This window comes from Malaclemys terrapin, chromosome 3 (genome assembly GCF_027887155.1).
Source record: "Malaclemys terrapin pileata isolate rMalTer1 chromosome 3, rMalTer1.hap1, whole genome shotgun sequence".
Classification (NCBI taxonomy): Eukaryota; Metazoa; Chordata; order Testudines; family Emydidae; genus Malaclemys; species Malaclemys terrapin.
This window is the reverse complement of record NC_071507.1, coordinates 176552805-176573819: the sequence shown is the minus strand read 5'-3', so window position 1 is coordinate 176573819 and position 21015 is coordinate 176552805. Positions and strand designations below refer to the sequence as shown.

Genomic DNA, 21015 nt, shown 5'->3' with positions numbered 1-21015 from the left:
TCAAGGCAGACTGTCAAGAAGCAGGGCAGAGACTCCAAACTGGGTTATATTTCTATAATTAGATTTCACCAACCCAGTAAGGAATATGAACTCTAAAGCACTATAGCAGTCTTAAAACAGAGTCAGAGGCAGTCCCCTTGATATTCCAGTCTATCTTGCTACCCAGTCAAGCTGGACTTAGTGATAGTTGGTTGCTATACTCCAAAGAGCACAAAATATTCAGGTTGCTCCGAGTCCCAAGAGAGCAGTCACTTACCTCAGGTCATTTTGTACTTTAGATCTCTCTCCAAAGACAATGCTTGTAGCCAATCCTGTAATAAAGTAACTAAAGATGTATTGACTAAGAAAAGAAATGAGAGAGTTATTACAAGATTAAAGCAAGCAAACTTATATACACAGATGAGTTACAGTGGTTTTAAAAGATGACACAGTTGTAGTAATCTGTTAGCTCTGAAGGGGAAATAGATATATAATTGATATATAGAATTATACAGGCAAAAGAGGTCTTGATGGAATTTCTCTGTTTGTCTCTACGTAACGTGATAACTTTTGATCACCACATCCGACGAGTTTCAAAATTTCAGGGAATGTTCTAGGTGTCAGTGGGCAGAACCCCTTTGCTTTTTGTGAAATCAGAAGAGAGAAATGGGGGGAGGGAGTCTGAAACCCTTGCATCTGGTTCACAGATCCAGCAGCATCAGTCATCTTTGTAATTGTCTATAAATCAAAGCAGCCATTAACACTTTCCTGCATAACAATAACCCTTATCTCCTCTCTGCCCATGTCCCAGTACAGTTTAAAATTTTGACATCCTGAAAGACTTATCTCCCAGATAGACAAGAAAGAAATAAGAATAGTTGAGGGAAAAGGGAAGCACATACAGCCCCTGTCATGTGTGGGTTGGGTGATGGTCGGAGGGGGATGGTGGGCCACTCAGACCCTTGAAGAGAGGAATTGAGAGGGACACAGGACCCCTGGTATTCAGGGGAGAATAAGGCACAGTGGTATGGGGGACACCGAGCCCCAGCCATGTGCTGGAAGGGTGAATGGAGGGCACACAGAGCCCCTGTCATGATGGAGAAGAGGGAAGGGAGGAATGAGGGGGCACACAGTTCATGACACGAGGGGAGAATGTGAGACCCTGCATACAGGGAGGTGATGAGGGAGGTTGGAGGGAGTCTCTGAAATAAAGAAGGATTGGAGGAGGGCAAACAGGGAGCTTAGGTTTTGGGGGGGGTAATGAAGGATGGTAGGAGCCTCTGGTGTGTGCAATGAGCTTGACCTACAGAAGCAACTAAGTTTCTGACCCTCTAGCATAAATAACAGGTGCTTACTTTGAAAAATATTCTTTTCCAGTATAGATATCATTATTGAGTAATGAGTGTTTTTCATGGACGCTGTGTAAAACTTTCAAAGAAAGCCGTATTTTACAGATTGCCCTACATCAATTAATAATTAGAGCCAATTTACAGTTTGAAACATATCACTAATATAGATGCTCGAATATCTTGCTGATGGGTGTGGCATAAGAATCTAGATGGACAGTTTATCTGGATATATTTTAACAGGATAGTGAAATTGCATAAACATAGACTTACATTTCTTCCCCTTCACCTTGCTTTAGCCACCTCTGTATTGTGGCACAGAGATCCCACAACTTTTCTGAGAATTTAGAGCCTTGTTATACTGGCCATCTGCAGATGCATTCATTTTCCCTCCCCACACCCTCTTTGGTGTTACTCCCAGAAGCTGAGAGAGTCACCCTACGTCATCTTAGTCTGAAGTTAGCATGAAGAGTTTGGGTAAAACACTGGAATCCAGATTGTTTAATAAGGCCTTGTCTTGCTTTTAAAATTTGACCTAGTTAAATCTATGCAAATCCCTAATGGTGACACTGTAGTTTTAACCCTTGCTTATATTGATATATTAGTTTGTTATATCTTTATATTGATTTTTTAATTAGTTTGGTTAAACAAGAACACTTTTCTAGGATGGACAGTGTCTCAGCCATTTCCTTCTAATTATTATTGTTATTACTACCACCATATGTTAGTATTTTCCAGTATTATATTTAGATAATTTGGCACTAATTATGATAATCTTACTTTTTAGTTCCAAAAATGCATATAATTGAAGACAGTTTGATTTGCATCAGACATGCTGAGCATTTGAATATGTTGTTTGTGCACATTTTTCCGCTTGCATAGGGAACAGGAACAGTCACAGGATCAGCCACTGGAGGATCACATGTGCCTTTGAGCTCAATGAATGTGGAAGCCGTATGTGAGAAGCTGAAGCAGACAGAAGGGTTGGACCAGAGTATGCTACCTCAATACTCGGCAACTATAAGAAAGGTGATCCATTATTACACTTCAGTCATTTACATGGCATTGAAACACAGGAATAAATGTGTAGAAAAAATTATTTAACTGACTTATGAAAAATCTACTGAATCATATTGAATGTCAAAATAATATTTTTTTATCTATATATGTTCAAAGTAATGCAGGTTTCAGAGTAGCAGCCGTGTTAGTCTGTATCCGCAAAAAGAACAGGAGTACTTGTGGCACCTTAGAGACTAACAAATTTATTTGAGCATAAGCTTTCGTGGGCTACAGCCCACTTCATTGGATGCATAGAATGGAACATATAGTGAGGAGATATATATACCTTTTCATGTTCTCTGTATGTATATATATCTCCTCACTATATGTTCCATTCTATGCATCCGATGAAGTGGGCTGTAGCCCACGAAAGCTTATGCTCAAATAAATGTGCTAGTCTCTAAGGTGCCACAAGTACTCCTGTTCTTTTTGCAAAGTAATGCAGCTTCTTTAATGCAAGGAAAATGTCCTGAATACTTTGTTATCTTGTATTTAAAACTGAGGTAAGGGCCGTAGTCACTAAAGTGAAAAGTCAAAATGTGTTTTTTCTTGCAAAAAGAATATCGTACATTATTGTAATTAATTTACCATGTTCAATTTACCATGGTAATTTTCTTAAAGCCTGCATTTAATTTATTTTTTTTACTCTCAGATGAGATTGTATAGTCTTTTACCTTATTTTAGATCAAGGAAAAAATTTGTCTGATGTCTCTTCCTCTCTCCTTTCCAAAGTCCTGTTTTGTTTTCTGATAAATTAGGAGATAGTTCTTCCCCAGTTTAGTCCCTTATCCTGACAGATATATAAATGTTATATATGGAATGTTCTGGATGTGTGCAGAATACTAAAATTCTACATAGCCTACTGAAAGACCTAGTACTGTGAAACTGGGAGCTCTGTGTGAGAGTTAACACAGGAAAATTACTTCTAAAACTACCATCTCTACATGAATCAAGCAATTTATTACAAAAGTCTAATCTCAAAAGGTATTCTTTTCCCCCTGGTAGGGTAACTGCATTTTTTTTCAAAGACTAAAAATAGGATCCCTGTCCCAGAGGGGTATTACAGATAAGTATTTTGTCAGGGAAATGTAAAGGAGGATTTTGGCAGATATAGTATTTGTAGAGAGTCAAAAGGGGAGAAAAGATCCCCTTTCCTCCCTCCCATAGCTTTTCAGCATAAAAGTTGGAACATATTACAATAAAGTATGGGCATCTATTTACCCTTAATTGTTTTCTCCAAGACCCAGCGCTGTGACTTTATTTTCTATTCCTGTATCTGCAGGCCCTGCAGTTATTTTGTAGAAATCTCCCATGCCCCAAGATTCCCATATCTCTTAGTCTTCTCATTTTATTTTTATATACTCCCCCTCTCCTGTTTTCTGTTTTTTTTTTATTTTCTATACCTTTGTTTTTCCTCACTTCATCCTCTGTCTCACCTTCATTCAGTCCATTCACCCTTTCTTCCTCCCTCTTTACCTCTCACCCTTCCATATCTCCCTCACTTTCTCTGCCACACTTATTCACGCTCTCATTTATTCTGTTTTCCCTCCCATATGCTAAAATAACTCCCTTGTGTCTCCCCCGCCTTTTCACAATCCAGTGCTCCCTACTGATGCCAGGAAAGTGAAGAGCAGCATTGAGGCTGGGTCAGTAGCCATTTTTGTATTAGGGTGTTGTTGAGCTTTCTGTAAGTTCTGATTCTTCTTTGAGTTCTCGTTCATGTCCATTCCATATTAGCTGTGTGTGCTCGCCACATGCACCAGTTCTGGAAGTTTTCCCCTCAGCAGTATCTGTAATGGACCGGCTCTGGCGCCCTCTGGAGTGGCACCCACATGGGGAGGTATAAGGGGCGCCACCGGCTCCCCCCACCATCAGTTCCTTCTTGCCGCCAGTGACAGTGCTGGAGTGTCTGATGCTTTGGCTAGCATTGATTCCTTCTCTGTTCTTGCGAACTTTGAAATCCTGTAAAATAGTTATACATAGTAGTTTTCTTAGTTACCCTTAGTAGTAGTTCTCAAGCTCTCCATTAGTCCCAAATGGGACCTGGTCAGGGCATGCCCCGGTCCCCAGGCTTTAAGTCCTGTGATCGCTGCAAATGGCCTGTGCCCGTCAGCGGTCCCCATACCAGCTGCTTAAGGTGCTTAGGCGAAGGGCACATAAGTGACAAGTGCCGTATCTGCAAGTCCTTCAAACCTAGGACGAAGAAGGAGTGCAATATCCGTCTAAGCATTCCTAATGGAGTCGTCACTCACTTCGGTGCCGGAGCAGCGGTCCAACTCTGCACCGAGCACTGTGGCCTCTGTGTGCAGTGCTCCCCCAGCACCGTCCACGAGCCGGCACCAGTCTCCCTCCATGGCTCCAGTTAAGAAGCCAAAAAAGACGGTGGGAGAAATTCTCCTACCTACCGCAAGGGAAAGAAGAGGACAGGGGGTGAGCCAAGGCCCATGTCAGGCAGCTCAACATCCCCCTCAGGAAGTCGGTTCCCAGCTCAAGTCGAGTAGTGCAGCCCAGCCCATGCCTTGCCTGTGATTCCGGATAGCGGTGCAGGCCCCAGCCAGCTTCAGGTGCCGTCGACACCCGAAGCTCTTCAAGCAGCTCAGGAGATTCCGACGCTCCTGGTGCCACCTTCACTGGCTCCTGCGGAACCCTGGTCTTGGGGAAAACCCGTGTTGGGACCTATGCATGTGTCCCCATCTCAGAGGTACCGTTCCCCATCGAGAGGGACGTCCTGCCAGTGTTCGCTCACCTGCAGTCGTCACGCCTCAGGATGGGAGAGGCAGGCTCAGCGGAGCCCTCTTCAGTCCCCTCACCAGGGGCACCGATTGAGGGACTTGAGGTGTACCTCGCCGCTAGATTGGTGCAGACCGTCTGAGGCACGTGCCACCTGGCAAGAACTCTGGGACCGGCCCTGACCATCTTCAAGGGCCCAGGACCGATCCCGGGACCGATTGGGCACCAGAGACCGCCAATCGCTGGGCCATCATCCAAAAGGAAGGTCACCCTACTCAGAACAAGAACCACTGCACAGCCTGATCCTGGTCTCCTGGGACCGATCGCTCTGCTGGTGGCTCGGAGCGAGGTTCCTTGACTGCGGGACAAGCCCTGGTACCAACGGTGCTGACAACATTATCAATACCAAAACCTGTCCCATGGCCCCAAGAGCAGTGGCTGGTGCCATGGATACTGTGGAACCCTTGGGGGTTCTCCCAGGCTGCCCAATTGATGTTGGGAGCCTCAGAGAGGCCAGCGGCCTTGGTATCCCATCCCCCTCAGGAGACTTCAGGGGGTAAGACCTCACAGGTCCAGGAGGACCAGGGGTACAAGCTGCTGGACCACGAATGGACATGGAGGTTCCTGTGGCACCAACATCGTCCTTAGCCTCGTCTGGCAATGACATCACGGGGCCCAGTCACCCAGTTCCTCAGGATGACGCCAAGGCGCACTTGGAACTTTTGAAGAGGGTCGCTTCTAACCTCGGGCATCAGGCAGAGCAGTTGGAAGAACCCTCGGTCTCTCTGTTTGACATCCTCTGTTCCTTGGCTCCTGCCAGGGTGGCTCTACCCTTTCATAAAGGGATTTCTAAGATCACTAATGCCCTGTGGCAGACCCCCTCTTCCCTGGCCCCTATCTCTAAAAGGGCCGAACGTAAGTACTTCATGCCAGCCAAAGGGCATGAGTACTTATACTCCCACGCAGCCCTCAATTTCCTTGTGGTCGAGGCAGTTAATCACAAGGAGAGGCAGGAACAAACCAGGGCCACCCCAAAAATAAAGACTCAGGGAATCTGGATCTTTTCTGATGTAAGGTTTATTCATCTTCCAGCCTTCAGCTGAGAGTGGCCAACCACCAAGCCTTCCTTCACCAATATGACTTCAATATGTGGCAAGCCATGGCCAAGTTCGAAGGGCCGCTCCCCGAGGCTTCCAAGAAGGAGTTCCGAGCGATCCTCAATGAGGACAGGACCGCGGCCAGGGCGGCTTTCCAGGCGGCGTCAGACGCTGCGGATGCTGCTGCTGCCCGCACCATGGCTTCCGCTATCTCGATGCAGTGAGTCTCCTAGCTGCTCCTCTCTGGTTTGTCCACCGAAGCTCAGCAGTCAATACAGGACCTACCCTTCGACATCAGGGCCCTATTGACGGAGCAAACAGACAGCAAATTGCATGGCCTCAAGGACTACCTCACCACCCTAAATGAAGCCTGGGTCTTTACATCCCAACCCCGGCGCGTAAGCAGTTCAAACCGCAGCAGCTGCAGGGCCAGGGGAGTCAGCCTCTGCAGGACTAGCCCTATAAACAAGCCAAGGGCTACAAGCGCTGTCTGAGCCACCTGCATCCACCCTCTGCCCAGTCAGGCTTGACCTGTAATAAGTAGGGGGCCAAATGGTCGTTTTGAGGGTGCGCCTGAGGGTGACCTACCAGACTATTCCAGAAGGATCCATCCTTCCCTGTATTCTCCAACCGCCTCTTCCTCTTCCTCCCTGCCTGGACGGCTATAACCTCGGACTGATGGGTTCTCAGCACAGTGGAACAGGGTTGTACCCTCCAATTCCTTTTTACCCCGCCCCCCATTCCCACCCACTTTCCCCATCCCTCTTCAGGGACCCCTCTCACAGGAGTCTCCTTGCACAGGAGGTAAAGGGGTTACTACAGCTGGTTGCAGTGGAAGAAGTTCCTCTCGAGTACAGGAACAGGAGGTTCTATTCCCAGTACTTCTTAATCCCAAAAGCCAAGGAGGGTCTACGGCTCATCCTGGACCTGTGAGACCTCAACAAGTACCTAAAGAAGTTAAAATTCCGCATGGTTTCCCTGGCTTCTATTATTCCCTTCCTGGATTCGGGAGACTGGTGTGCCACCCTCGATTAGAAGGACGCATACTTCCACATAGTGATCTTTCAAGGACACAGATGCTTCCTCCGGTTTACGGTGGGGCCCCACCACTACCAGTTTGCAGTCCTCCCATTCAGCCTGGCGAGAGTTTTTACCAAGTGCATGTCAGTGGTAGCGGCTTACCTCAGCCTTCGGGGTATCCAGATCTACCCATACCTCGACTATTGGTCGTCAAGGGCAGCTCCAGGTCTCAAGTCCAAAGGGATGTTGCGGTGCTTCAGGCCATGTGCCACTCTCTGGGCCTACTGGTAAATGACAAAAAGTCGAAGTTAGTGCCAGTGCAGAGGATAGAGTTCACCAGAGTGGTCCTCGACTCGACCTGCGCCAGGGTATTCCTGCCGCTGGAAAGGTTCTACACGTTGACGAACCTCATCACAGAAGGCTCTGCATTCCCTCTGACTACAGCCAGGGTCTGTCTGCGCCTCCTGGGTCCCATGGCAGCGTGCACATACATTGTCTGCCATGCCAGACTCCGAATGCGGCCCCTGCAACAATGGCTGGGGAAGGTCTATGCCCAGTCCAGAGACCGCCTGGAAAAGATTGTTGTCATTCCCCAGGCGATACTTACCTCACTGTGATGATGGACTGACCGCAGGACAGTCCTGGAGGGAGTTCTGTTCAGCAACCCCCCCGTCACTCCATCAAGTTGGTGTTGGATGCCTCGGACCTCGGTGGGGGTGCACATCTCGGCGACCTCCAGACACGGGATGTGGTCCCCAGAGGAGGAGAAGTTGCACATAAAGGTCAAAGAGCTCCGAGCAGTCCAGCTGACGTGCAAAGTCTTCCTGTCCCACTTGTTGGGCAAGGTGGTACGAGTCCTGACAGACAACACAGCCTCGATGTTCTACATCAACAGGCAAGGGGGAGTGCGCTCGTCGACTCTCTGTCAAGAAGCACTCCATCTATGGGACTTCTGCATCAGCCACAAAATCCACCTGGAAGCTTGTCACCTTCCCAGTGTCGAGAATACGCTGGTGGAGCAGCTCAGCAAGGACTTCTCCTCTCACCATGAGTGGTCGCTCCATCCAGAGAGAGTCTGCATGATCTTCCAAAGGTGGGGAACTCCCCGAGTGGACTTGTTCGCTACCAGACAGAACAGGAAATGCCACCGGTTTTGCTCTCTGCAAGGTCTGAGCAAGGGCTCCCTCTCAGAAGCCTTCCTCCTATCGTGGTCAGGGAGTCTAATGTAAGCATTCCCTCCAGTTCCACTCATCAGTAGGGTCCTAGCAAAGATCAAGAGAGACAAAGCGCAGGTGGTTGTGATCGCCCCAGCGTGGCCTCGCCGATATTGGTTCGGCACACTTATGAGCTTGTCCGCAGCCCCTCCCTGGCCCCCTGTGCAACCGCCTGGACCTTCTGTCACAGGACCACAGCCAGCTCCTACACCCCAACCTCAAGTCACTCCACCTCTCGGCGTGGATGAACCCTGAGGAATGGACCTGTTCGGAAGAAGTCCAACAGGTCCTCCTGGGGAGTAGGAAGCCCTCAACCAGACTGACTTACCTGGCCAAGTGGACAAGATTTTCCTGCTGGGTGTCTAAGCGTGGCATCTCTCCCTCGCATTCTTCCATACAGGCTGTCCTGGACTACCTACTCCATTTGCGGATCCAGGGCCTGGCACACTCTTCCATTAGAGTGCACCTAGCGGCCATCTCCATTTTTCACCTGCCGATCCAAGGACAGACGGTGTTTTCCCATGACATGACAGTCAGATTCTTGATAGGGCTCAAGAGACTCTTCCCCCAGATATGGACTCCTATCCCACAGTGGGATCTTAATTTGGTCCTCTTCAGGCTCATGGGCCCACCCTTTGAGTCGCTGGGTTCCTGATCTCTTTCCCACCTGTCATGGAAGGTCGCATTCCTGGTGGCGGTGATGTCAGCAAGACAGGTCTCTGAAATTAAAGCCTTGACCTCAGAACCTCCGTACATGGTCTTCTACAAAGATAAGGTTCAGTTGCGACCCCACCCAGCCTTGCTGCCGAAGTTGGTCTCCAACTTCCATATGAACCAGGACATCTTCCTTCCAGTGTTCTGTCCCAAATCACACAAGACCAGTGAGGAGATGAGTCTTCATGCCCTGGACATCTGGAGGGCCTTGGCTTTCTACTTAGAATGTATCAAGCGCATAGGATGAATTGTGCATAAGGACCTGTTATGACAGTTCCGGCTCTGCAGATTGTCAGAGCCCACTCAACGAGAGCGCAGGCGTCTTCGGCAGCCTTCCTGGCACACATCCCTATTCAGGACACCTGTAGAGCCACAACGTGGCCCCCTGTTCACACGTTTACCGCTCATTATGTCATCACTCAGCAGGCCAGAGACAACGCTGGGTTCGGCAGAGCTGTGTAATTTACACATCCGTGAATTCCTATCCGCTTCTAGGGGTACTGCTTGGGAGTCACCTTATATGGAATGGACATGAGTAAGCACTCGAAGAAGAAAAGACAGTTACCTTTTCTGTAACTGGTGTTCTTTGAGATGTGTTGCTCATGTCCATTCTGCAACCTGCCATCCTTCCCCACTGTCAGAGTTTTCGGCAAGAAGGAACTGAGGGTGGGGGGAGTTGGCAGCGCCCCTTATACTGTGCCATGTGGGCGCCGCTCCAGAGGGCACCAGAACCGGTACCCTATGGATACTGCTGAGGGAAAAACTTCCAGCACCAGTGCATGTGGCAAGCACCCCCCCACACACACCAATATGGAATGGACATGAGCAACACATCTCGAAGAACACCAGTTACAGTTACTGTCTTTTCCCATGTGTCTGTCAGAGTAAATACAGGGGAATGGTGGTTCAAGGGCTCATGTAATAGGTGTTCATTTGAAGCTTCATGGGTGCTGGTTAGAGGGAAGGGTAGGATTTCAGCTAGTAATAGGGTTGGTGGGACGTCATCCTTATAGTGTATGTGCAGTTAGCTGGCTTGCTTTCACTTCCCTTGTCTCAACTGGCTAGTCCGGAAGGATGCAAAAATCAGAGACACATGATCACCCTGTCCTCAAGGGCTGTACGGAGGGGACTCTTCCTGGGAGGAGAGCATTTTGTGCTGGTAGAGATGTTCCAGGCATACCCACAAACCATAGAGTAAAATAGTAGTCCATGATGTTTTTTACTAGTGCCACTGATTAAACCTAAAACAGAGTCAGATCCACAACATGCTCAGTAATAATAATAATAAAAAGTTTTAATATCTCAAAATCTGTATTGACACTTTTTATAATTACCAACCAAAACCCCTGGGTATGTGCTGAAATACATTTCCCTGATTTTCCACATACATTTCAAGATTCCAGAAGAGACTATTAGATTATTTAGTATGGCCTCCTATATAACAAAGGCCAGAGAATTTCACGCAGTTACCCCTGTATTGCGTCTGATAACATGTCTTTGACTAGAGCATATCTTTCAGAAAGGCATTCAGTCTTGGTTTGAAGACATCAAGAGATAAAGGATCCACCACTTTCCTTCATAGTTTGTAGTAATGATTAATAACCTTTGCAAATGTGTGCCTTATTTCTAATCTGAGTTTGCCTGGCTTCAGGTTCCAGCCATTAGTTCTTGGTTCATATCCAGGCTTCCCCTTGAATAATCTTACAGTTTTATAGGTTCGGAGCCATGAAGTAGTTTATGGAAATTATACTCCTAGTGATCTCACACTAGCCTCTGTGCATACTCAAAAATGTTTTTATAGCCATTACCTATAAAATCGAGTGGCCATGTACATTGGCCAAACCGGACAGTCTCTACGTAAAAGAATAAATGGACACAAATCAGACATCAAGAATTATAACATTCAAAAACCAGTTGGAGAACACTTCAATCTCCCTGGCCATTCGATTACAGACCTAAAAGTCGCAATATTGCAACAACAAAACTTCAAAAACAGACTCCAACGAGAGACTGCTGAATTGGAATTAATTTGCAAATTGGACACCATTAAATTAGGCTTGAATAAAGACTGGGGGTGGATGGGCCATTACACAAAGTAAAAAACTATTTCCCTATGCTTCCCCGCCCTCTCCCCCACAGTTCCTCACATCTTCTTGTCAATTGCTGGAAATGGACCATTTTCATTACCACTACAAACAGTTCTTTTTCTCTCCTGCTGATAATAGCTCACCTTAACTGCTTACTCTCCTTATAGTGTTTATGGTAACACCCATTGTTTCATATTCTCTGTGTGTATATATATATATATATATATATATATATATCTTGCTACTGTATTTTCCACTGCATGCATCCGATGAAGTGGGCTGTAGCCCCCGGAAGCTTATGCTCAAATAAATTTGTTAGTCTCTCTAAGGTGCCACAAGTACTCCTGTTCCTTAATCATATTTATTCAACTCTCACCTGGGATGTACTGTCATAGTACTCATTCTATCTGGATTAAATACCAAAGATTCCAAATCACTCTCCAAAGATGCAAAAATAACATACTGTGCATTTATTTATATTCGTTGTTCTAATTTATGAGGGTTGGTGACAAACTGGAGATTTTTCTGCCCCACTCCCTTCTCTTTTTGGGACCCAGTTCTTTCGGGACTGGATTATAAGAAAAGAGGTTTCCGCTATTGAGTAGATCAGTTTAGGAGAAAATAAAAGGGGGAAGCCAATTCATTCTGCAAATAATTGTGGCTCATGAACTGACTCTGCTTGTCACAACTGTGAAGCAGAGGAACCCCCTCAGTCCCAAATCCTTGTCCTAAAATAGAGATCTCAAATTAACAGGAAATATTTCGTATCAATTCCCATAATTCTTAACCCTAAATATCTATAAAGAACTTTAAAAAAAAAAAAAAGTAAAATGTCCTTTTTCATATGTAGGTAAATAAGGTATCTCATCCTACAGTTCTCATCTATTTAATCTGTCCCATCTAAATTAGCTTCATATCCTGCAACACATTCCACTTATATCTCTCACTTGTCACTGATACTTAGATGGATGCTTTATAAACTTTATTTTTTTGTCCCTTCTCTTTATCCTTCCTACCCTCTCTGTAGTGCCCTTTCCTCACTGTTATTTATCAGAGTACAATCCAGATTAATGATCAGCTGTGTCACCCCTGCCCTGCAATGTTGGGTGCTTTAATTGCTTGCTGAAGTAGCTCCCACCTGGACCACTCATAAACAGCCTGCCAGAATGCAAGCCACACCCTTGGTGTCTGTGTGTAGTTGCAGCCTGCCAGCCACACTTGGGTTATACTCTGGCTCTCACCAGTTGTGGTTATACTGCAGGATGACGCCAACACACACCCATTCCCAGATTTCCCTCCAGAAATGTATGTCCTATACTGCCCAGCCCTCTCCCGAACACTACAAATTATAATGTCCGTTGTTCCTTTAAGAAAATAAATGGAATTACCCAGATGCTTCAATTTAAAAATGCTGGATTAGATAACACAATAAAATGAGTTTATTAACTACAAAGAGCTATATTTAAAGTAGGTACAAATAATGAGGCATAAAAGTCAGAAATTATTACAAGAAAATTAAGGATAAGACATTTATTAATACCTAACTTAACAAACTACATCAGATTCAAGCAAAAATTCTCTCTGCATGCTTTCAGCAGTCTTACTCACCAAACCCTGTAGGTCAGGACCCCTTCTCCGAGAGGCCAACAAATGCTGCCTTTGTTGCTTCAGGTGCAGTTAATGTGATGGGTAGGGAGATAGAAAGTGGTGCCTTGGTGTGTTTGTTCCTCCTTTTTATAGTTTCAGTCCCCCTCTTTAAAAACATTTCTAGCTGGGCACTACGAGACAATGAGTCAATGTGGGAGGATGTTCCCTGCTGCTTTTTTTCTCACCTGTTTGAGCTTTCTTTGTTTCCCTCCCTGCTTGATGACTCTGTTTACTGCTAAAATCCAAATTAAGCAGAGCACACATTCCTTTGTTTAGGACAAACCTGTTTGCCAACCTCAGTTTGGGCAGGGCTGTGGAGTTTGGAACATGTGTGAGCAACAGTGTACAGTGGAATCTTATAACATGACATACAGTGTTGCCACACATATTTTATCAGGGCAATACTGACCAGCAAATTTCGAGTTTTCAGATACCTCACAAGTCATACTTTGTACTAAGATTATTACAATAGTATGTAGGGTATGGATACAGGAGTGTATTCTGTCACACTCACCAATACCAGATTATCCCTTATTCCATACAACTTCTCTCTGGTGCTACATGGTATGGTACAATCCATCCACCCACCAGTGCCTCTTGAAGCAGGAAAATCCTGGTCTGATTAGGAGTTCTGGACTGCTGGAGGCAGTTAGGGTTTGGGTAGAATCTTTCCTGAGCCATGCTTTTGACCTTTGTGTTATCTCTTATCTCAGTATGTTGGTCTCATGTCTCCACAAGTACACCTCTACCTCAATATAACGCTGTCCTCGGGAGCCAAAAAATCTTACCACGTTATAGGTGAAACCGCGTTATATTGAACTTGCTTTGATCCGCCAGAGTGCGCAGCCCTGCCCCCCCAGAGCACTGTTTTACCGTGTTATATCAGAATTCGTGTTATATTGGGTCACGTTATATCGGGGTAGAGGTGTATTCAGGTGTGACTAAAATTCTGGTAAATTTGTTCCTGATCAACCAGTTGTTCTTTAGAGTAACACATGACTTTTCATCTTTGGGTAGAGAGTTTGTCACCACCACAGTTCTCCTTCACCCAGCCAAGGAATTGGGATTTGACCTTGAAATTGCCATTTGGTAGTCCATGGCATATACTTCAAGGCTTCCAAGGTAACCTCTATTGTTTAAAAGAACCTGAAGGTTTGAAAAGCAAAGTCAAGGTTACTAAAAAGAAATATTGTTTCAAGTAAATGATAAATTAGAAATATAAAATCCTTGTATGATTCCAAGATGATTTCTGGATAAAATGAATTTTATTATGAAATATTTACAGTTTTTTTTAAGGCACCAAGTACTTTTTACACAGTTTTACTTATTTTATTTAGGCAAACATAAACGGCCGTGTCTTGGCTCAATGTAACATCGATGAACTGAAGCGAGAGATGAACATGAATTTTGGTGACTGGCACCTGTTCAGAAGCACAGTAAGATAACATTTTGAGCTTTTCTTAAGTTTACCTTATCGAGAGAGAGCTGATTGTTGTTTTACATTTGATATAGAACTCCTCATTTATTTTGCTTTTTCCTTGGTACTGTAAGTCACTTCTCATGGTAAATGTGCAAGCACGTATCATTACGTTGGCTGCATCTTAAAACTCAAACTATTAAAGTATTGGTAGTATTGGACTTACACAAGCCATACAATGAGGGGCACCTGTATCTCTGATATAATCATTGTTAAGCCATACATGTATACTAAAAGATCTGTTCTTCCCTCATCTTGAGGGTAAATAACATAGTTAATGGGAGCTAGGCACAGGCATCAGACTGTTAAATTCTCCACAAAGATGTTTGAGTGCTGTTGATTCTCTACTCCTATACTGCAGAATATGTTTGTGCTGCTAATTCACAGACTTGTAAATATTGATCGTTACTAGATAGTGTTTTATTGTGATACTGATGTTTATTAAAACTGTTAACTGTGGTATTTGTTTTTCACTCTTAAACTTGTAATTAGTATTTTGTTTTACAGGAATTGTATACTTGAAAATTGATAGTCTTTGGCATGTTTTAAAAAGCTTTAAAAAGGCTGTGTACGGTAACTAAATATTAAGAATGATTTTCATTGCAGACAATGAGGACAGTTCCATAAAGTCTCTCCCAAGTAGTCTTTTTTGGTGAATCATTCAGAAACACACATGCAATTTTACAATTTAAAAAAACAAGTTACATTTTCCTGTTTCCTTTTGTTTGGAATATAATTGTTACAATTTAAGAAAGATTACTTGCTCGAACCATATTATCTTGCTTTGCTGTGTAATGACATTTGTACTGTTTTTACGTTAAGGTACTCGAAATGAGAAATACAGAAAATCAGGTTGTTCATGAAGATTCTCGTGCAGTGAGTGAACATGTTACCAATGTGATTCCTCACAATGAGCTTGCACATCGTCCTGTGCATAATAGTGAATTGCCTCACACTGAGCTTACAGGAATTTCTGCTCAGGTTCCCTACGCTCTCAACTTCAGCTTTGAAGAACTGAACACAATTGGTCTCGATGAAGCTCCTCCACATCACAGTAATTTGAGCTGGCAGGTATTTACTAAAGCGATGTATTTAGTTTACCGAATATGTGGGAAATTATTCTTTGTTAGATGACAGGGCAGGCTGCAAGTCCACTCTGTCTATCCAGATACCCTCTCAACTCCCTGTCTTGCCCCAAGACCATAGTTTGGAGAGAGAGTAGGGAACAACCCCAAATAAACGATTTCCACTGCCTCATCCTCATTTTCTCTCACTCCCCAATAGCTGTTCCTCCTCCTTGGTAATTCCCATCCAGGGGGAGAGTATGACTAAAGTACTTAGTTCACCTTGCATAAGGCATGGTAAATACTAGATATTTCATCAGATAAATTCTATTAATCATACTGTTCAATCCTCACAAATGGTAAATATTTTAATAACTTGCTACTAGCATGCACCACTCAAAGGTTAAGAAATATATTTATGACCTTTGCATGCACAGTACTGATAGATGTCAGAGCCTGGGTCCTGTGTTGGCAAGTGATCCAGCGTTAAACTCTGGATTTGGGACCCTCCTCTCATTCTCCCACAAGTTTTGTGCATATAATTTTTGGCTTATAATTTCCAAAATCACACTAAGTATGAACAGTTTTAGATATATGGGGCCTTTACAGGGATTAAACAGTTGATAAATGAATAAATGTTTTTAAGGCAATGGTCAACATTTTAAAAAATAACTAGTGATTTTCATTGCCTCAGATTCTGGGCACCCAAAAAATTGAGGCCTGATTTTCAGAGGGTCAATGCTCAGCACTTCTTGAAAATCAGGTATTTCAAGTTGAGCACCCAGAAACTGAGACACCCAAAATCACTAATTACAACTCTTGGCCAATCTTTTTAATCATCATAGTTATAACTGAAATGTACACAAAATGATTTAGGACATAAATGAGTGTTTCTTATGAACACTTTAGGTAGAATCCAGTCTCAATATGTCTTTTTCAACACCAATATGGTGTAGCTCACTGTCTTTTATTTATAGTTTTTCATTATATGTCAAGAGCCCAGGAATAATAGAAACAAAGATTTTGAAAGACAAACATTAAAAAAAAAAAATCAAAACTTTAGAACCACAATAGAGAGAGAAACATTAATTCAGAAAAGTAAGAAGTTAGTCAGTTTGACTGTCTACTTTTGGGAAGCATTGGAATCCACCATTCAGAGGATATATAGCAAGTTTGCATCAATAAATAAAAACCGGCTCATCTAAAGGGGAAAAGGCACCTTTTGGAAATGGATAGCCAAATTAAATACTCCTTTGTGAATTAATTTAGCTCTATTTAATAGGGAATAGGCATACATAACTGACTATTTCCATCTTTGAGACTGCAGTGTTTCATTATGGGCACTGAATTGCAGCTTGTTGTCTTTCATTGAATATACAAGATGCTTATTTTTAGCCATTGTTTTATTCAGCATTAATCGTGTTTGGCAACTTCACAAAATCCTAGTACATAGAAGAGAATCTTGTGAAGAGCAGTTAGTAATATTTAATAAATCACAAGACCTTAGTAGTAGTAGTACAGAGGGGGTAACAAAACTACAGTCCACAGGTAAGATCCTTCCTGTGGCTTCTTGCACATGATTGCTTGCTAAAGAACAGTTTTTGAGGAAAAAAGGAAAGAATCAGAAAAAAAAAAATGCATGTAGGACCAAGAGCAAGGTGGAAGAGAGAGAATAAGTGAAAGAGAAGGAGCAAAGAGAGAAGAGGTGAGGAACAGAGTTCATTTTCTTAATCTGAGAGTCTGATTTTTCTGAAACCAGCTAAATACAATGAAAGTTTCAGTAGTATATATTCAACACTAATGCTTTTAATTATTTTCAAAATTCTCCCTCACAAATGTTTGTTGGCAATGAATTGTCCTTAAAATTTAAATGAAAAAGATTATATATACATATGTAAATACCTGTGTGTGTGAGAGAAAAGCCTAAACTCAATACACCAAATGAATTTAATAATTATAAAGTCTCTTCAAAAAGGATAAACTTTAAATGTTTTCATAAAATACAGATTTGTATGTAATTTCTTTTTGCAATGGAACAGAAATGACAGTGTTTTGTGGAGTTGATGAATGAATGTGAATAAAATATGACTATTAAGCATTTATCCAGATCTTTTAAATGGTTATTTAAGAATTTAACTGCCATGATGCATTACAGACAAAAGTTTTTCATCCATACATATATGCTATTGCTTGTGGTTATGTTAAAATAACAAGGATAATAATAAATGGTTTTTTTGTTTGTTTTTTTCCAGTCACAAACTCGCAGAACCCCAAGTCTTTCAAGTCTCAATTCTCAAGATTCTACTGTAGAAATCTCAAAGCTTACTGATAAGGTGCAGGCAGAATACAGAGATGCATATAGAGAATATATTGCTCAAATGTCACAGCTAGAAGGAGGTGCAAGTTCTACCACTGTAAGTGGCAGATCTTCCCCACATAGCACATCAGCTTTCTATATGGGGCAGAGCACATCAGGGGGCTCCCTCCATTCCAGTATAGAACAAGAAAAAGGAAAGGATGGTGAACAGAAACAAGATGATGGACGAAAGTCCTTTCTGATGAAGAGGGGTGATGTTGTAGATTACAGTACTTCAGGTGTTTCCACTAATGATGCATCTCCTTTGGACCCTATCACTGAAGAAGATGAAAAATCTGATCAGTCTGGTTCCAAGCTTCTTCCAGGAAAGAAATCTTCAGAAAGAACAAGCATTTTCCAGGCAGCAGATTTAAAACTAAAAGGAGTTACTTTACGCTATCAGAAACTGCCAAGTGATGAAGATGAGTCCGGAACAGAAGAATCAGATAACACTCCACTTCTCAAGGAAGGAAAGGACAAGAAAATTGATGGAAAAGTGGACAAGCAACCAAAATCCCCAGAACATGGATCTGAGCCTATTAGAACCTTCATCAAAGCAAAGGAGTACTTGACAGATGCCCTTTTAGACAAAAAGGATTCCTCTGACTCTGGTGTGAGGTCCAGTGAAAGTTCTCCAAACCACTCCCTCCACAATGATGGAGCGGATGATTCACAGCTTGAAAAAGCAAATCTCATTGAGCTTGAAGATGACAGCCACAGTGGAAAGAGAGGAATTCCACACAGTCTGAGTGGCCTTCAAGATCCAGTTGTGGCACGCATGTCAATTTGCTCGGAAGACAAGAAAAGCCCTTCAGAGAGCAGCTTAATAGCAAGCAGTCCTGAAGAGAATTGGCTTGCTTGCCAGAAAGTCTATAATCTAAACAGAACACCTAGTACAGTCACCCTAAATAATAACAGTGCCCCAGCCAATCGAGCTAATCAAAATTTTGAAGAAATTGAAGATATCAGAGAGTCTTCTCAAATCATCCTGCGCCCTGGCTCCAGCTCCAATTCAACTGCAGTTCAGAATGAGAACCTAAAAAGCGTGTCTCACAAGCGAAGCCAGCGTTCAAGTTATACCAGGCTTTCGAAAGATTCTTCAGAGCTCCATGGTGTTACAGCCTCAGACGCTACAGGTTTTGGAGAAGAGAGAGAGAGTATTCTGTGAAAGGAACAAACAACATTAAAACAGAGCGTGTCTGTATGTCATAATTTTCTTTAAATCCCTGGTTTGTCAGTTCATGATCATGCTAGACACTTTTTATCTCTTTCAATAGCCTCCACTAACAAACCTGGATTTTTTTCCAGTCTTTTTTTTTTTTTTTTTGAAAGAAAAAATAACCTACACAATAAAATATTTCATTACCCCTCCCCCTAATTTATACTGCTAGTAAAAATAATGCTCTTTTCCACAAATGAAAGCAGTTCATGTCTTTCTGCATGGAAATCAAATTCCTTGCCAAAGAATTTTTGGGGAAAAGATGTTTTTAGGATTAAGTAGGTCAGGAGTATTTCATATAGAAGTAAAACATAGACATTAAATGTCTGCTGCAATGCACAAACTCACATTTTGTTATCCCTTCTAAAAATTCCAATTAAATAGCTTACTTTTAGAAAAACATTATACCATGTGTTGCCGTCTGAATTTACAAAAGCCAGAAGACACAATATTAAAATCCCTCAGGCCCTTGGTAACATGAAATTTCATATTTTTCATTAATTAGTTGCTCTCCAAAAATGTGTGCAACATATGAAATAGAATATGCTGGTTAAGTATTAAGATGCGTGATTGGCAAACTGTACATCTTTATCACTTAATTGGGGTTTTGTTTCTGGCAATTTTCTTTGTGCATTGTGCTGATTTGTAGAGGACATTGTCTGGATATAGTGTTGGAATTAACAGATATTTAGTATGTAATGTTCTCTCCTTGATTTAGTGAGTGCTCTATTTATCATTGGTATGTAATTTCACAAGCGTTGCACTAAATAGTTGTAACTCCTGTTACATCAGGACAGTGTTTGCAAGTATTGTCTGAATTTATGAAGTATTGTTCTGTATGCCCTTTCACTAATATATTGTTTTTCACCTGGTTATAGAAAGGAAAAAGTAATTAGTGTTTGCCATTTTAAAAGTAACATTTAAAAATCAGAAGTTCAGTGATAATATAGTGTACCAACTTTCTTATGATAGAGTATTAAATAGTTTGTGTTTCAGTCCGTTAAATAATGTATCTGAATGTCATTGTAGCAAATACTTTGTACTTTATGTGAAATTTGCATGATTTTGGAAACTTGTTCAATCAAATGTACTCCAGTAGTATAGAGGGCGTAATAAATAAATTGGCATATTGCTTTTGTGTCTGAGTTCCTGTTTATTATAGTGATTGTTTCCTTATTTGACAGAAAAATCAAATGTACTTGAGAGGATGTTGTGATTAAAGCAATTTATGAATTTAATAATGATTAATGCTTTACAAACAAAGTAATATTTTTCATTAATAGAATCCCCTAAATAAACATCAAGGTACAAGAAAACATATTTGATCCATGTAATAGGCAAACTCGGATAATTTTTTAGTAATTGGTACATGCGTCAACCTCCCTCTGCTTGAAAATATTCCAAAGTCGTAATCATGTTTTTCATCAGTCACTTTGCTTTAGCTAGAAGTTTTTTGTAATGTGTTCCAGTCTCCATGCATCTTCAATCAGATTCATCCAGCTGGACCATGTTGGACCATGTGGTAATGGTCTCTTTTATCCATATTGAGAGAATGCATTTCTGTACCAGAGTCAACAGAAAGAGGAGGTTGGCAGTATCTGTTTCTTTAGTTTTCCATTCCCCACATGTCCTCAGCACTAACAATACTGAACACTTGGTATGTTAACACCATAGAATTCTGTTAAACTTGTACATAAGACTGTATCATTTGAATTGTATATTTCCCAAAATATTACCATATTGTTGGAATTTCTTGTGTACACTATTATTTTTATGATGTCTATTGTCAAGATTTTGAGAAATGCTCCATTTTCAACTAACTTTACAGAAAACACAGTTTCATAATCTTTGCTAAACGTTTTGAAATATTTTTTGGTTCAGGTCCCTTTCCTATATTTTACATATCTGTGCCTGTACATCACTGATTGCCCTGTGCAACAACGTAGAGTCTCTTAATGTAAAAGCTTTTTTTGGAAAGACAGTTACAAAAAATGTTTGAGAGAGAA

At 42.4% G+C, this 21015-nt stretch overlaps 1 protein-coding gene across 4 annotated transcripts in view; it reads left to right on the top strand.

The window, feature by feature from the left end:
• KIDINS220 (kinase D interacting substrate 220) overlaps positions 1-20141 on the top strand; it is a 171004-nt gene extending 150863 nt beyond the window's left edge. For all 4 annotated transcript variants that reach the window (XM_054021763.1, XM_054021762.1, XM_054021760.1 and 1 more), the window contains 4 exons: positions 2208-2354; positions 14231-14329; positions 15193-15441; positions 17687-20141. In XM_054021763.1, coding sequence (XP_053877738.1) covers positions 2208-2354; positions 14231-14329; positions 15193-15441; positions 17687-18958 — 1767 coding nt within the window. In that variant the 3' untranslated portion in view covers positions 18959-20141. The remainder of the gene's footprint in view (positions 1-2207; positions 2355-14230; positions 14330-15192; positions 15442-17686) is intronic.
• The last annotated feature ends 874 nt before the right edge of the window (positions 20142-21015 follow it).